The sequence below is a fragment of the Microcaecilia unicolor genome, chromosome 3, assembly GCF_901765095.1.
Source record: "Microcaecilia unicolor chromosome 3, aMicUni1.1, whole genome shotgun sequence".
In the NCBI taxonomy this organism is placed as follows: Eukaryota; Metazoa; Chordata; class Amphibia; order Gymnophiona; family Siphonopidae; genus Microcaecilia; species Microcaecilia unicolor.
In genome coordinates, this window is record NC_044033.1 from 196,135,928 (window position 1) to 196,152,788 (window position 16,861).

The 16,861-nt window shown below is 48.2% G+C and overlaps 1 protein-coding gene across 1 annotated transcript in view; it reads left to right on the plus strand.

Moving 5' to 3' along the window:
• MAST1 (microtubule associated serine/threonine kinase 1) overlaps positions 1 to 12,782 on the plus strand; it is a 38,194-nt gene extending 25,412 nt beyond the window's left edge. The window contains 5 exon segments of the mRNA XM_030194706.1: positions 4,122 to 4,351; positions 8,029 to 8,151; positions 8,913 to 9,049; positions 9,641 to 9,828; positions 11,020 to 12,782. Of these exon segments, the coding sequence (XP_030050566.1) occupies positions 4,122 to 4,351; positions 8,029 to 8,151; positions 8,913 to 9,049; positions 9,641 to 9,828; positions 11,020 to 12,782 (2,441 nt within the window).
• Positions 12,783 to 16,861: the final 4,079 nt, after the last annotated feature.

Below are 16,861 nucleotides of genomic sequence, written 5' to 3' on the forward strand. Positions count from 1 at the left end.
CGGCCCGGATGCTTTGCCACCCGGTCTAGCACCCTGCCCAACATGGGCCAGGGCGGGAACACTTAGAGAAGCTCTTGTGTCGGCCACTGTTGGAGAACAGCATCTACTCCCAGGGATCGAGGGTCCCGTCCTCTGCTGAAAAAGCGCGGCACTTGGCAATTGGCCGATGACGCCATCAGATCTAGGCTCGGCTGGCCCCAGCGCTTCGTGATGTCCAAGAACGCCTGAGCAGATAGCTGCCACTCTCCGGGCTCCAAGGTATGGCGACTGAGAAAGTCCCGCCTTGACATTCATGACTCCGGCAATGGGGCCGCTGACAGCTGTTCCAGGTTCGCTTCCCGCCCACTGGCATAGATTCATGGCCTCCTTGGCTAGAGGGGCGCTCTTGGTACCTCCCTGGCGGTTGACATAGGCCACAGCCATGGCATTGTCCGACAGGACCCGTACTGGCTTCAACGCCAGTACCGGGATGAACTCCAAAAGCGCCAACCGAATGGCTCTGAGTTCCAGGAGGTTGATAGACCACTTTGCCTCTGCAGGAGACCAGAGCCCCTGCACTGTCCTTCCCAAGCAGTGGGCTCCCCAGCCCGACAAGAGGCGTCCGTCGTGACGACAATCCACTCCGGGGTCACCAGAGGCATTCCCGCAGACAACTTGTCTGTCTGCATCCACCAGCTCAGCGCCTTGCACACTGCTGGGTCCAAGGGAAGGCGCACAGCATAATCCTCCGACATCGGAGTCCAGCGCTGCAGCAGAGAGTGTTGTAGTGGTCTCATATGAGCCCTGGCCCAGGGCACTACTTCCATCTTGGCCGTCATAGAGCCCAACAGCTGCACATAGTCCCAAGCCCGAAGAGGAGAGGCTACTAGGAACTGGTCCACCTGAGCCTGAAGTTTGACAATCCGATTGTCTGGCAGGAACACTCTGCCACCTTGGGTGTCGAATCGAACTCCCATATACTCCAGGGACTGAGTCGGGGCGCAGCTGGCTCTTCTCCCAGTTGAAGATCCATCCCAGGGAGCTCAAAAGAGCAACTACCCGGTCCACAGCTTTGCCGCACTCTGCATAAGAGGGGGCTCGGATCAACCAGTCGTCCAGATAAGGATGGACTTGTACTCCTTCCTTTCGCAGGAAGGCCGCTATGACCACCATTACTTTGGAAAAGGTCCGCGGAGCAGTAGCCAACCCGAAAGGGAGGGCTCTGAACTGGAAGTGTCGTCCCAGGACTGCAAAACGCAGAAAGCGTTGATGAGGAGGCCAGATGGGAATATGCAGGTACGCTTCCTTGATGTCCAAGGAAGCCAAGAACTCTCCTGCCTTCACTGCCGCTATAACAGAGCGGAGAGTCTCCATGCGAAAGTGCCGCACTTTCAAGGCCCGATTGACCCCTTTGAGGTCGAGGATAGGCCGGACAGAACCTCCTTTCTTTGGTACCACAAAGTAAATGGAGTAACGTCCCTTGCCAATCTGATTTTCTGGCACCGGAACGACCGCACCCAGGCGGATCAGGTTGTCCAAGGTCTGCTGCACTGCCACAGCTTTGACCGGAGACTTGCAGGGAGAGAGTACAAACCCGTCTCTTAAGGGTCGGCAGAACTCTAGCTTGTAGCCGTCTCTGATGACTTCCAGCACCCAAGCGTCTGAAGTTATTGTGGTCCACTCGCCCAGAAACGAGGACAGCCGTCCTCCAATCTGCACTGGGGCGTGGACCAAGGCCCCGTCATTGGGTACGAGACCCTGGGGGAGGACCGGAGGGAGCACCTCCGGGACGGCGGTCTCTGCGAAAGGAATGCTGCTTGGGGGAGAAATTCCTCTTGAAGGAAGAGGGGGCAGAGGAGCCCGACCTGCCCGGGCGGTACCGACGGGCTTCCTGAAACCGTCCTCTGGAGGTACCGGGGCGAGTACTAGCCCGAGCCCTGACCTCTGGTAACTTCTTGCCCTTAGACGTGCCGAGATCGGTCACGATTTTGTCCAGCTCGACCCCAAAGAGCAGCTTGCCTTTAAAAGGCAATCTAGCCAGGCGGGATTTAGAGGCGTGGACCAATGCTTCAGCCAAAGCCACCGCCGCGCAGAGATTGTCTGAGCCATGCCTTTAGCTGAGGCCCTCAAGACATCATACAGCAAGTCTGCCAAATAGGCTAAGCCCGATTCCAGGGCCGGCCAATCAGCCCTGAAGGAATGATCCGAGGGGGAAGCCCGCTGCACCATAGTCAGGCACGCCCTGGCCACATAGGAGCCGCAAACTGAGGCCTGCAAACTTAAAGCAGCCGCCTCAAAGGACGACCTTAAGGCCGCCTCCAATCTTCTGTCTTGGGCGTCCTTTAGGGCCGTTCCACCTTCCACCGGCAACGCCGTTTTCTTAGTCACCGCAGTGATTAAAGAATCCACGGTAGGCCACAGATAGGCCTCACGTTCACTTTCAGGCAAAGGATAGAGGCGGGACATAGCCCTAGCCACTTTAAGGCTCGCTTCCGGGACATCCCATTGAGCCGAAATTAAGGTGTGCATGGCATCATGCACGTGGAAGGTTCTAGGCGGGCGCTTCGTCCCCAGCATAATGGCAGAGCCAATAGGGGCTGAGGGAGAGACGTCCTCCGGAGAGGAAATCTTCAAAATGCCCATGGCCTGCACTAACAGGTTGGGCAAATCCTCTGAGCTAAAAAGCCGCGCTGCAGAGGGGTCATCCGCTCCAACCGAGCGGGGATCCGTCTCCTCCAAGGAATCCGCAAAGGACCGTTGGGAGAACTCAGATACGCTGCCCTCATCTACATCAGAGGAGACAAAGTCCTCCAAGGCCTGGGAATCAACCCGAGGGCGTTTACCTCCGGGGACCTCAACCTCTTTACCAGACGAGGGAGCAGGGGCAGCGTTCTGCATAAGGAAGGCCTGATGCAGCAGCAAAACAAACTCGGGGGAGAAACCCCCCAGACTGTGCACTTCCGCAGCCTGGGCTACAGCCCTAGACGCACCCTCAACCGGCGCTCGCAAGAGCGGGGGAGAGACATGCTGCGCATCCAAGATGGTGTCCGGCGCGACACTCCGCGAAGGAGCCGCGCGGGAAGAACGGCGCTTAACTTTAGCCGCTTTTGTGCCGTCGCCCAAATTAAGGGCGTTCATGGCATTAATGTCTCCTACCTCAAGGGCGGCCCAAGAAGAAGCCGTCCGAGCCGCGTGGCCGGCCAAGATGGCGGAGGCGAGCAGCGGGGGATGGGCGTTTATGGCGGGAAAAACCGCCACGCCGGAGGAAGGACCGGGACACTCATCGGTCACGAAACTGTCACCCAACAAGGGCGAATCAGACTTTAAAACCCCCGCATCCCCTCTAGAAGCGCCCAAGCGATCCGGGGAGCGACTCTTTGCGCCCTCGCCCTCCGACGCCATATGCCACGTGGAGATCAATCGGGGAACCCCCTGCCCCCTATAAAAAGGTAAAAATTACCTGCTTTCCGCTCCGAGCTGTAACGACCTGGTGTCCCAGTGAGTAGCTGCAATACACGTTTAAATAAACGTCGAAATAAACGCCTTTAAGGACGTTCAAAATTTTTTTTTTTTTAACGGAGCCAGCGGGAGGGGGGAGAAAAGGAGGGACCTGGCGCCACCAGGTTTGCACTTGCTCAAGAAGAGCCCTCAACCCCAGGCACTCAACAAAACCTAAAAATTAGGCTTGGAGGCCTAGCCAGAGCTGCTGCTGTGTGTGACCACCACCTGCTGAGATAGAGAACATACTGAGGAGTTTCCGGCAGCACATGACCACATATAGGGAGGCAAAGTTTGCTCTCTATCTCCACCTGCTGGTAGATGGACACAACCCACCAGTCTATGGATTGATCAGCATGATGATATGGAAGCTGTGTTTGCCCTGCTCTCTCTGCATCATACTGTCTGTCTCATAGTCTTGCTTGATGTCTGTCTTCGCATCAGCCTGTTTACTGACTGACCCAGATTAGGTTATCTTAATCATTCTCTCTTTCCTCCTTCTCACCCTTCTCCTTCCCTTCTTCTTTTTCTCCTCTCCTTTCCATTCTCTTTCTTTGTCTCCTCTGTCCTTTCTTTTTCTCCTCTCTTTCTGTCTCTTTTTTTCTCTCTCCTTGTTCTTCCTTTTTTTCTTCTTCTTCCTACAGTGGAGCAGCACAGTGGTTCACCTCTGGCCAGTCCCATGTCGCCAAGATCTCTCTCCTCCAACCCTTCATCACGAGACTCCTCTCCTAGCCGGGATTACTCCCCTGCTGTCACCAGCTTGCGCTCTCCCATCACCATTCAACGCTCAGGGAAAAAGTACGGCTTTACACTGCGTGCCATCCGTGTGTACATGGGGGACAGCGACATATACAGTGTTCATCACATCATTTGGGTAAGGAGAATATATAGCAATGTGCATAATAACAGAGCAAATGATGGTAGAAGACCAATAGATTCCATCCAGTCTGCCCAGGAAGCTTGTTGGGGTTGTACCTGTCACACGGTGCAGGTTACTTTCCTCATGCTGGTGTTGTTGTTTGGTAGTTCCAGAGCTTCTCCTCATTTGGAAAATGTTTCCTTGTTCTGTACTTCCTTTCAAGTATTCCTCTGTCCCTTTATTCTAGGGTCTCCAGTCTCTTCTCATATGTCTTCTCATGGAGACCTCTTACCATTTTAGTTGTTTTCCTTATTGCTTACTTCAGTCTCTTGATGTCCTTAGTGAGACATAGCCTCTGAGACTGAACACAGTGCTCCAAGTGAGGCCTCACCAGCGTCCTGTACAGGGGGACATCATGACCTTCTTTCTGCTTATTATGCCTCTCACTATGTGATCCAGCATCCTTCTGACTTTCAATCATCCCCTTGTGACACTGTTTCTCTGCCTTGAGATCCTCAGACACTGTCACCCAAGGTTTCTCTCCTGGTTCATGTCATTAGCGTCTCCCCTTCTATCACTTACAGTACCTTTGAGTTTTTGCATCCCAAACGCATCACTCTGCACTTCTTTGCATTAAAGGTTAACTGCCAAGCATCCAACCAGACTCTTCGTTTTTGTAGATCACATCTCATTTTGACCACTCCCTTCAGGGTGTCCAGCTCTGTTGCAGATCTCTGTGTCATCCGCAAAAAGGCAATTTATTTCCTTCTGACTCTTCAGAGATATCGCTCATGAAGATGTTGAACAGAGATGACTCCAGGATCGACCCTTGAGGCGCTCCATTACTTGCCTTTATTTCTAACAAATGAATACCACAACCCTCTATCATCTGTCAGTCGGCTAGTTTTTTATTTATTTGACCACCTCGGGACCCATTCCCAGGCTGCTCAGTTTGTTTATAAGCTTTCTATGGGGAACCATTTCAAAGGCTTTGCTAAAAGTGAAGTAGGCCAGATCCAGTGTGTGCCCTTTATCTATTTCTCTGGTGTTGCTTGGATCTTGAAACCTACTGGACTGTAAAAATCTGCATCACCAGCCGCTCCATTACTTTTCCCACCACCGAGGTGAGGCTTACCGGCCTGTAGATTCCCACTTCTTTTTTTGTTACAGCATCTGCCTTTCTCCACACACATAGAACCTTTGCCGTTTCCAGGGATCTGTCAGAACGTCTCTGTACTCTCTCAGTATCCTAGGATGGATTTTATCTGGTTCTACTACTACTACTACTACTATGACTTTGTCCCACTTTCAGCCCTGCCCTTCTGCAAAAGCGGCCGAATCTACTTCATTTTGACATGTACTTCTGCTAATTATCTGTGGCCCCTCTCTAGGGCTGTCCTCTGTGAATACTAGACAGAAGTATTTGTTTAGCAATTTCTGCTTTTTTCTTGTCATTCTCCACATATTGTTCTTTCAGTTGTAGAATTGCACTTACAGCCTTCCTCCTTGTTTTACTTCTCTGGTCATCCTTTCTTCGTGCTCCTGATTTCTCTGTTTTTCTCAGCTTTGCCTGATATTCCTTTCTCTGTTCTTCCTCTTGTGGTCCTTTGTGCTTTGTGAACACTAAGCTCTTAGCTCTTATTTAGTCAGCTGCCTCCCTCGGAGAACCAGCTTTTATTTATTTACTTTCTTACCATAAAGATCCCTTGCTCTTTTTATAGCTGCTGTCAATTTGGTCCACTGTCTTTCCACTTGTCCCAGCTCCTCCTTCAGGAATTGACCATTTTACTAAAGTTGGAATCTTTGAAGTTCAGCACTTTGAGCTTGGTATGTCTAGGTACTGGTTTAGCATTACCACAGAAAGACAAGGTCCTTGAAAGATGTAATTCTTTATTAAGACCCGATGTGGCCACGTTTCACCCACTGGCTGTGTCAAACACAACAGACTAAAACTGCTCTCATAGTGTCTCTCACACAGCATTACAGCATGAGTCCATGTGGTCTGATACTGCTGTTTTAGTCTGTTACTGAAATAATCTGTGGCCCAATATGCAGTGACCAGTGGTTTGTTTACCGCTGCCGGCACTAAACCTGGAAATTCAAAGGCACCAGCGTTGAATTTCCGGGTTTTCGGAGCATAGTTGGTTAAGAGAGAGATTCAGCACTTAACTGGCTATGGGTTACCCCGTAAAGATAGGAATGGCTTCTATGTGCTACTATTTATGCAGTTAACCTCGCCGGTTAAGTTCTGAACATCAGCACTTACATAAGTACATACGTATTGTCATATTGAGACAGATCGAAGGTCCGTCAAGCTCAGCATCCTGTTTCCAACAGTGGCCAATCCAGATCACAAGTACCTGGCAAGATCCCAAAACAGTACAATATATTTTATGCTGCTTATCCTAGAAATAAGCAGTGGATGTTCCCCAAGTCCATTTTAATAATGGCTTATGGACTTTTCTTTTAGGAAGCTATCCAGACCTTGTTTTAAACCCTGCTAAGCTAACCGCTTTTACCACTTTCTCTGGCAGTGAATTCCAGAGTTTAGTTACACGTTGAGTGAAGAAATATTTAAGTATTTATATATTGCTTAGACCTAAGCAGTTTACAGTTTCATTTTACAGGTACTGGGTCTGCCCCTAGTGGGCTCACAGTCTAAGTAGTTCATTGTACTACTGTTGTACCTGGAGCAATGGAGGGTTAAATGTCTTGCTCAGGATCACACGGAGCTGCAGAGAGAATTGAACCTGGTTCCTCAGGAGCAGTGGGAATCAAACCCAGTTCCCCAGGTTTGCAACCTGCTACACAAACCATTAGGCCTCAGAAGCTTAGCGGAGATTGGGTCGCAGAGCTGGTGGGGGAGGTGGGGCTAGTGGTTGGGAGGCGGGGCTAGTGCTGGGCAGACTTCTACACTCTGTGCCCTGAAAATGGCAGATACAAATCAAAGTCAGGTATACACATAAAGTAGCACATATGAGTTTATGTTGTTGGGCAGACTGGATGGTCCGTACAGGTCTTTCTCTGCCGTCATCTCCTATGTTACTATGTTCTTCACTTGACTCTGCCTCTGGACCCCCCCCCAAATAGCTGGTTTAGAATTTGGAGCTAACTGGTTAAGTTGCCAGTGAAAATGACTGGTTAGCACTGAGCAGGCGATTTAACTAGCCAGGAGCCATTTCTGTCTAGTTAAATTGCATTGAATATCGATCCTTTTGTGTTTAACACAGGGATTTACTGTATCTTTGTACCCCTGATGCAGCCTGAAGGTGAAACGTTGCCACATTGGGTTTGAATAAAGAATTACATCTTTGTGGTAATACTGCGTTTTGTCTTCTGGAATTCCTTATTGCCAAGTCTCTATGGTTTTCTTCAGAGAGATACATACCCATGCCAGAATATTCTTTGATGGTCATGATTCAGAAGATAGGAAGGTACATCATGGTAAACTGGAAAGATGTTATACAAAAAACCGACAGTATCTGGCCTAGTTTATCACATCTTACAATTAAGGGGTCGAGTGGCATTGTGAAGCACTCGGCCCTGATTTTCTGGCTCTCATCTCAAAGCAGCCCGGTGTTTGCTGGGAGATGGGTGACATATCTTGGGCTGGATTAGCAGCTCACGATGGCTTGGGATTGGGATGAAAGGTGAGTTTTTTTCCACTGACTTGGTTTCTTTGCCTTATGCAGCATGTTGAAGAAGGAGGACCAGCTCATGAGTCCGGCCTCTGTGCAGGGGACCTCATTACACACGTCAATGGAGAGCCAGTTCATGGCCTTGTGCACACGGAGGTGGTTGAGCTGATCTTGAAGGTGAGGGACAAGGTTCTATCTATTCCTGCAATAAAAATGGACTGTATGTTTGAGATGATGAGTCATTAATCCCTGAGGTTGGGAAGGTGTCTAAGACACTAAGATGGATCATTAATTCTTCAAGTTGGGATGATATTTGAGACTTTGTTTGAAAACAGAAGCCATAGATCTGTGGATTAAGAGCTTTGGGTACATAATGAGCATCATTTCCATTGGTAAAATGCTATTCAGTCCACCAAAACTGGGGCTTTGTTTAATGCCCAGTCTGTCCAAAGGTATAAATACCTCAGACTGAAGAAGCCTTTCTAAGGCAGAAGGAGGGTAGTTTATAGTTTTATTACATTTACTATACCGCTCTAACTGGCAAGTGGAGCAGAGCGGTGTACAAATCAATTAAAAACATATATAAAATTAGAACGAGAAAAGGAACCACAATTTTGATAGGATAGTAAAATCAATCAGACAACAATAAAGGGAAGACTAAGGGGCAGAGAAACATAAACATAAAAAATAAAAGAAAGTCTAACTCACTGGGGATCCCTAATTTAAGATGAGGTGGGGGGGGAGTTGTATTTGTGGAGAACTATGCAGGGTGTCTGTTTAGGAAAGTTGCCCATATTGAAAGCAGGTCATGTTTTATTTGGCAGTCATAAAAGCCTTCATTGTTGATGCAAATCCTGCAGGTTAAAATTACCCTCAGAGATTAATGAACAGCAGACAGAATGATCTGTTCTCCCTTTCTGATCTGCTCTCTTCTGCAGAGTGGAAACAAGGTTATGGTGACCACCACTCCATTTGAAAACACCTCCATTAAAATTGGACCAGCTCGTAAATCCAGCTACAAATCCAAAATGGCAAGAAGAAGCAAAAGGAGTGTGTCGAAGGAAGGACAAGAAAGGTGAGAATGAATGACCAGAAGACCAAAGGAATGCTTCTGAGAGTAAGGAGGACAGAAAAAGAGGCACAGAAAATAATGGTAAAATGTTGAATGGATGGATGGATGGATAGATAGAGCTTGACAGAGCATGCCGATGGGTGGGGCAATGATAGAACAGATGAATGAATGGGAAGGATGATGAAAGAATGGAGCGATGGGAAGAAAATGGAAGGCTAGATGGAGGGATGATAGGAAAGTTAATGGATAAGCAGAGGGATGGGGAAAATTAATAGGAATGACTGTTAAAAAGTTGATGGATGAATGAGGTGTGGAGAAGGTTGATGGAAGGATGGATGAGGGATGGTAAGATTAATGGATGAATGAGGGATGGGGAAGGTTGATGGAAGAATGGATGGATAGGAAGAAAGTTGATGAATAAGTGGAGGACTGGGGAAAGGCTGATGGAAGGACAGACTGAGGGAAGTGAGGACAGTTGTTGGATGACTGAAGGGATAAGTAGAATGTTGGTGGAAGGGTGGTATCTGTAACTATATCATGCCTTCTGAGCCAGGAGTGTGTCCTCTCTGTGCCCTTGCCTGTCTGTCTCAGCAGTAAGAAACGAAGCTCTCTCTTTCGTAAGATCACCAAACAATCCAACCTCTTGCACACCAGTCGCAGCCTCTCTTGTCTGAACCGCTCCCTTTCCTCCAGCGATAGCCTGCCTGGCTCTCCGACACACAGCCTGAATGCTCGTTCACCTACAAAGAGCTACCGCTCCACCCCGGATTCTGCCTATCTAGGTAAAGAGGAGCACTTGGGTGGGAGTTCATATCAATAGAGAAGTCCAGTTCCTGTTCTCCTTCCAGAGTCCGTTCCATGTGCCAGAGCTATCCATACACAAGCATATTGAATCCATTCAATGGCTGAAGTCTACAATGAAATATTTTAAGGATGAACAGAGAACAAAGGGACTGTGTAAGAAGGTAAACATAGAAACGTAGAAAAATGAAGGCAGATAAAAGCCTTATGGTCTATCCAGTTTGCCCATTCATGCCATCTAAGAGCATTTGAATTGCCATACTGGGTCAGACCAAGGGGCCATCTAGCCCAGTATTCTGTTTCCAACATTGACTAGTCCCGGTCACAAGAACCTGTCTTGGTGGAGTCCCAACAGTAGTAAGATTCCATGGGATAAGCAGCTACACTAAGGGAACAATTCTGTAAATGGGCAGGCCAGGTTCTCATAGAGAATATAGCGTAATCTAGAATCGGCATGATAAGTGGGAACCCCACCCGTGTCACAGCCACGCTCCTTTGTGTCCACCTGCTTTGCAATTACATCACTAGCTCTTGCATGTGCCCTCAGAGAATAGCAGTGAAGGCTCCTACGTGTGGAAGTGCTAATGCTTGATACATTTAGGAGTGTGTTTTTACTGCCCCCTTCAGCAATGAGTTACAGAGCATAACTATGTGCCAAGTGGACATATATGTTCTTCTATTTGTCTGAAATATACTGTGGCTGATTGCAGTGGATGCCTGTCTATAAGAGTAGTACATCTGGGATTCAACCAGCACAGAGCAGAGAAAGTTAACTGGATGGCTTTCTCTGGATAGTCAAACTGCATCTGACAGCTAGAAATGTATCTGAATATTATGAATACATTTGAGCGTATAGCTTTAACCCTCTTATTTGTGGAAACTAACTTGTCTACCCACATTTACCTGGATCACTCTCAATATGATGCTACACAGCTACATTTTTCACCGCCCCCTTAGAATGTCTCCAGCCTCGCCCCCTTTTTGTCTAAGTAATTTTGACCACACGGCGAATTTTGTGTGGACAAAATTACCTAGACAAAGGGATTTGGATTCAATTCACACTTTTTCAGTAGTTGTTTGAGGCGAGTTGCATTTTAATTTTTAGACAGGAAGATTTATGTGGGTAAGAGGTAATCTACTTTTCAACCTAGGTTTGTTTCTTTACTATGCAGGTGCCTCCTCTCAGAGCAGCTCTCCGGCTTCCAGCACCCCAAACTCACCTGCTACCCCATCCCACCACATCCGGCCTAGCACTCTGCATGGGCTTTCTCCAAAGCTTCATCGCCAGTACCGCTCAGCCCGCTGCAAGTCTGCAGGGAACATTCCACTTTCTCCACTGGCCCATACCCCGTCACCCACACAGTTGTCACCCCCACCCTTGCCGGGGCACACGGTGGGAAGTTCCAACACCACCCAAAGTTTTCCAGTCAAGTTGCACTCTTCGCCTCCAGTGGTACGGCCCCGGCCAAAGAGCGCTGAACCCCCCAGGTCCCCATTACTGAAGAGAGTGCAGTCCGCAGAGAAACTGAGCTCCCCTCTGACCTCAGAGAAGAAGGTGGCAATGCGCAAGCACAGTTTGGAGGTTACCCACTCTGACTACCGCAAAGACTTTCACGGGGAGCTTGGTCTGCAGAGCCTGGTGGAGTCGGATGGTGAGAGCCTGGCACCCAGTGATGCTGGGGCAGTTAAGCAGGTTGCCATGAGGAGGATGGGCCGCCAAGAATCCGCTTTAAACCTAGGCAATGAGGCCTTACTCACCTGCCAGGGAGATGAGAAGGTGGAGAGGTCACAGATCACTCCTGATAAAAAGAAAGTGACTGAGGGAAGTAGTTCAGAAGACAAGTCAACAGATACCTCAAAGACTTCTAAGATGACAAGCCAGGTCTACTCATCACCCAAGGCGGAGGACCCAAAAATGTCTGAATTTATAACACCACCTCAAGATCCTCATGAGAAGGGCAATGGAGGGCAACCAAATGTCTGCCAGGAGAGTACAGCGATCACACACATCCAACCCACAAAAACAAGCTCAGAAGGTGCAAGCAGCAGGATAAGCGAATCTGTTATGCCTTCACGCCCATCACTTGCAGGTACTTCCAAATCAGAGAGAGTCAGCGTAGGCTGCAGTCCCAAGACCCCTGAGAGGGTACAGAGTGAGGACCTTGGCAAAAGCCATCTGGAGGTCCAGGTGGAGGAGGCATTTATGGGACCTCGATGCCAACCCAAAGTTCTAAGCCCTGTACAGGAACTTGACATAACCCGGAGAGGTGAAGGAACCCAAGAAGCCACAAGCATCTCTCCCTCTCCCAGCATTCATCTTCCAGCAGGTGAAAGATCTCTGGTCCTTCAAGAAGTGGAGCTTCTGAAACCAAAAGATGTCCTTAGGAGAACCACCAGGGAGGTTCGTACAGACCAAATGTGTTCCTCAGCAAAGGACCAAGATCTGATGCCTGGTCAGGCCTCTCCAAAGCCAGCTCAGGCTGTCCATGACTCTACCCAACCCAAAAGACCCAACACCCTCTCCCCAGATTACATTAAAAAGCAGCAGCAGGGAGGACAGAAAGAGAGATGGCTCCTAGAGGTGGTGGAAGAACACACCACGGTAACATCCTCTGTCGTCAAAGATAAACCCATTTCCCTAAAGCTGTCCCCAGTGTCCCACAAAGAACCTGCCACTTGCACAAGTCCAAAAGAATCCCTCCTTAAGAGTGGGCTGGACCCCCTGAATAAGAATGCAGCAGAGATTGAGAAAAGAGGCGTGGCAACAGCAGGACAGAAACCTAAAGACAGCCTTAAGTCCCTGGCGGTGACTGTGAGAGGGCCACTGGCCTCTGCATCTGTAGCTGGTCTCATAACCGCATCTGCAGCAGCCAGGGGGCCAGTCACCAAGGATGTTGCCAGAGCTCAAAATGAGAGGAAAGGAACCACACATTGAATGAGGCAGGGTGTGAGGGTGGGGAGGGGTCTCCTCCTGTCAAAGAACCATACAGAAGAGGATGGTGCTTTAGTGAAAGCACCTTATGGCACATTTGTAAAGAAGGAAGGATAGAGATGGCAGCAGGTTACAGCTCTCTCACAGTGCAGGGCTACGGTTCACTTATCTATATAAGCAGAAGGTTTTTCTGTTCTACATAAGAATGTAAGAGTAGCCCTACTGGGTCAGACCAATGGTCCATCTAGCCCAGTATCCTGTTTTCCAAACAGTGGCCAAGCCAGGTCACAAGTACCTGGCAGAAACCCAAATCGTGGCAACATTCCCTGTAGAACCCCAAAGAATAGCAAGATTCTGGAATCCTAAAGAGTGACAACATTCCATGCAAAATCTCAAAGAGTAGCAACAGTTCATGTAGAACCCCAAAGAATAGCATGATTCTGGAACCCTAAAGAGTGACAAGATTCCATGTAGAACCCCAAAGTTTAGCAAGATTCTGGAATCCTAAAGAGTGACAAGATTCCATGCAGAATCTCAAAGAGTAGCAACATTCCATGTAGAACCCTAATGAATAGCAAGATTCTGGAATCCTAAAGAGTGACAAGATTCCAGAGTAGCAACATTCCATACTACAAATCCCAGGGTAAGCAGTTGCTTCCCATGTCTGCCTCAAAAGCAGACTATGGACATTTCCTCCAGGAACTTGTCCAAACCATTTTTAAACCCAGATACACTAACTGCTGTTACCACATCCTCTGGCAAAGAGTTCCAGAGCTTAACTAATCGTTGAGTGAAAAAAATATTTCCTCCTATTTGTTTTGAAAGTATTTCCATGCAACTTCCTCGAGTGTCCCCTAGTCTTTCTACTTTTGGGACGAGTAAAATATTGATTTACTTCTACTCATTCTACACCACTCAGGATTTTATAGACCTCAATCATATCTCCCCTCAGCCATGAACTGGGATCCAAGTTGTTATAGCACCATCATTCTGTCCTCTCTGCCTAAGAGGGGCTATTCTGGTCACTTTTCACTTCTCCCTTTCATTTTTCACAAAGCTCACGATGCACTTGAAGAGGTGTAGGCTGTTGAAACATGACAATGTCATTGCCTTGTGACATTTCATCATAGTGTGATGATCTCATCTCTTGACTCTTTCATGTTCAGATTCTAACAGAAAGGATAGATATGTGCTGCCATCTCTGTTTTGCCTGCTGGGTCCTGGGCCAGGTGTTCCCTCCTCCCTCCCTGTGGTGCCTACCTGAAGGATTGCGCAGGGCTCCAACTTCGCCCTGCATCAGAGCACAATCACACAGTTCAGCCTGATTTAGGCAGCTCAGAGGTGGGGAACCAGGCGACCTTCCACAAAATCAAATTCTACAAAAACTGGAGCGGGGAGGGGGAGCCCTGGACAGCACGCAGAGATTTTCATTTTTCAATATGCACTGCTGACATGTATACCGTCTTAACTTATGCCTAATCTCCTCATCTGTGTGTACATATTTATATATAAATTTATCTGTATAATATATATAGCAAATGCTCTATACAGTATATACATATCGAGAGTCAAACCTGCATAGTGCAGCAGTCTCTATGCAATGTCTGACGGTCAGATTCGACTGGCCATTTGTGAATTTGTGAACCAAGTCTGGAAGGTGATTCCTGAGGGATGGGGGGAGGTGAGAACATGGTGCACTGTCAGCTCTTCATATGCTCAGGTAAACCTGGGTAAAAGTGGCAGAGGTGATCCTTGAAGTGGGGGGGGGGGGGGGGGATGTAGGGAGAAAGGAAGCGATCATGGGATCACGAACAAATAAAAAATGTCTCTAGTGTAATTAATAACAGACATCAGAGCATGTGCCCACAACTCACCAGGAAGAACAAGCACTCAGGAAGGCGTATGGGAAACATGCCATCCCGTAATCATGGCAAGAGAAGCTCTCGCATACCTCAGCTGTGGCATCCCCCAGTAAATACTGCTGGATAGCAAGGACATCTCACACCTCTCCTGTTGACCCTTCAGGTCTGCTTACTTCCCCAAAGACTAGGCACTAACCCGACCTCCCCCCCCCCCCCCATTGGCACAAAAGGTTTCCTGAAGAGCTGAGAAACGTACTCCATGCGAGTCCTAGGGGAGCAGTCTGGAGATGTGGTCTTCAAGCTCCAGGCATAAGCAGGATGGGGGAAGGGGTTCTGGCACATGAGAGAAATGGAGGAACATAGAGGAGGGGCAATGGGAAATATGAATAAAGGAGGGGAGGTAGCAGTGAGGTGGTAGGAATGCTCGGAGAGGGAATGTGGGGTAATGAGAAACTGTCAATCTTGTGTGTCTCGGTCTGGAGGAAAATGTCAGCTTCATGTATTCATGGAAATATTATCAATAAAGTGGTGAAGAGAACATGAATGGCTCTTTGTGCTTAACATGTGTCCTTCAAGCTTCTGGGGGGGGGGGGGGGGGGGGGTGACAGCACTGCAGCATCAGAGGGGAAGAGACATTTGGAGATAACATTAACAGCACACTGCAAGTGTCACAAGGAGAGGGACTGTTAGGGTAGCATACAGTGCATCAGGCTTTTGGTTGCGATATGTTGTTTCTGGTTATCTTCATATGGGTTCTGTCCTGGCATAGGATAGGGGAGCAAAGGATCAGACAGGTTTGGAGAAGAGGAGTACTGAATAGTGAGAAAGAGGGAGGGGAGTTAAGTATTGAATTGTGAGGATCATAGGGTAGTGAGAAGACAAAGAGAAGTGGTGAATACAGGGGATTGGGTTAGGGGTCAGAGTAGAGATTAACATAGAGTTATATAGTTTAGTTTATTGAATTTTGGTTTAACGGCCCTTTGTGCAATCAAGTTAACTAAAAACACAACAATATCAGAATGAGAACAGGAAAGTTCTAGTGATTCTCTGCACCCCTTGTTGGGGAAGGTGGCAGGGATGAGTGACCAACGGACTGTGGATTGTCTCCCAGGCATTTCAATGTCTGAAATCTGGCAAATCCTGGAACAAGATGCGAGGTGTCCGCTTTTCCTCCTTTGCAGTTCATCACGAATGCAGCAGAGGGCGCTGGGGACTCTCGGTTCCAGAGGTGCAGCTGGGCCCCGCACATGACTGATAGAGGCTCATGATCCATGCTTACTGCCATATGATGGGGAATCAGAGGTCATAATCTGGGTATTAAGACCTCGTCATCCATGGCTGCTCACACATGTGCAAAGTCAGTGCAATGAAAAGGTCTCGCTCGTTGGCGTTTACTTCTGCATATCTGGCTGGGTTGAGCTGGTAAGTGCTTGGTTTCATTCAAAGGCCACACAGAAATAAAGGTTAACAAATAAAGTCAAAGAAAAATACGAGGGGATACCGGGGGTTGGTGGGGGATTTGATCAGAAGGCAACAGGTACAGTTTTATGGCTCATAATGTGTTAGAAATCCCAGACCTTTTCTGACCATGTAAACTTCAAAAATCTCATCTTCCCAGATTGGTTTTTAAAATGTCCTTTGAGTCTCCTGATTCTAAGGAGTCTGGAGTGGAGGAGTAGCCTAGAGAACCAGGTTCGATTCTCACTGCAACTCCCTGTGACTCTGGGCAAGCCACTTAACCCTCCATTGCTCCAGGTACAAAATAAGTACCTGCATGTAAGGTGTAGACCACTTTGTACCACAGAAAGATGGTATATCAAACCCTATCCCCATTCCCTGTATATAATATGTAAACCGCTTTGATTATAACCACAGAAAGGCGATATATCAAATCCCATCCCCTTTCCCTCTCTGAAAAAAGCCCCCTATGGAGATGTCGCATTCATTTGCTCTGTGATATGTAATTTCATGTAGAAAATAATATTTAACACTAGGAAAAAAGGCCCGTTTCTGACACAAATGAAACGGGCGCTAGCAAGGTTTTCTTTGGAGTGTGTATGTTTGAGAGAGTGTGTGTGAGAGTGACTGTGTGAGAGAGAGAGAGTGAATGTGCAAGTGTGTGTGTGTGACAGAGAGAGAGTGAGTGTGGGTGCGAGTGTGTCTTTGAGAGAGAGAGAGTGTGTGTGAGACAGATAGAGTGTGAGAGTATGTGTGCAATAC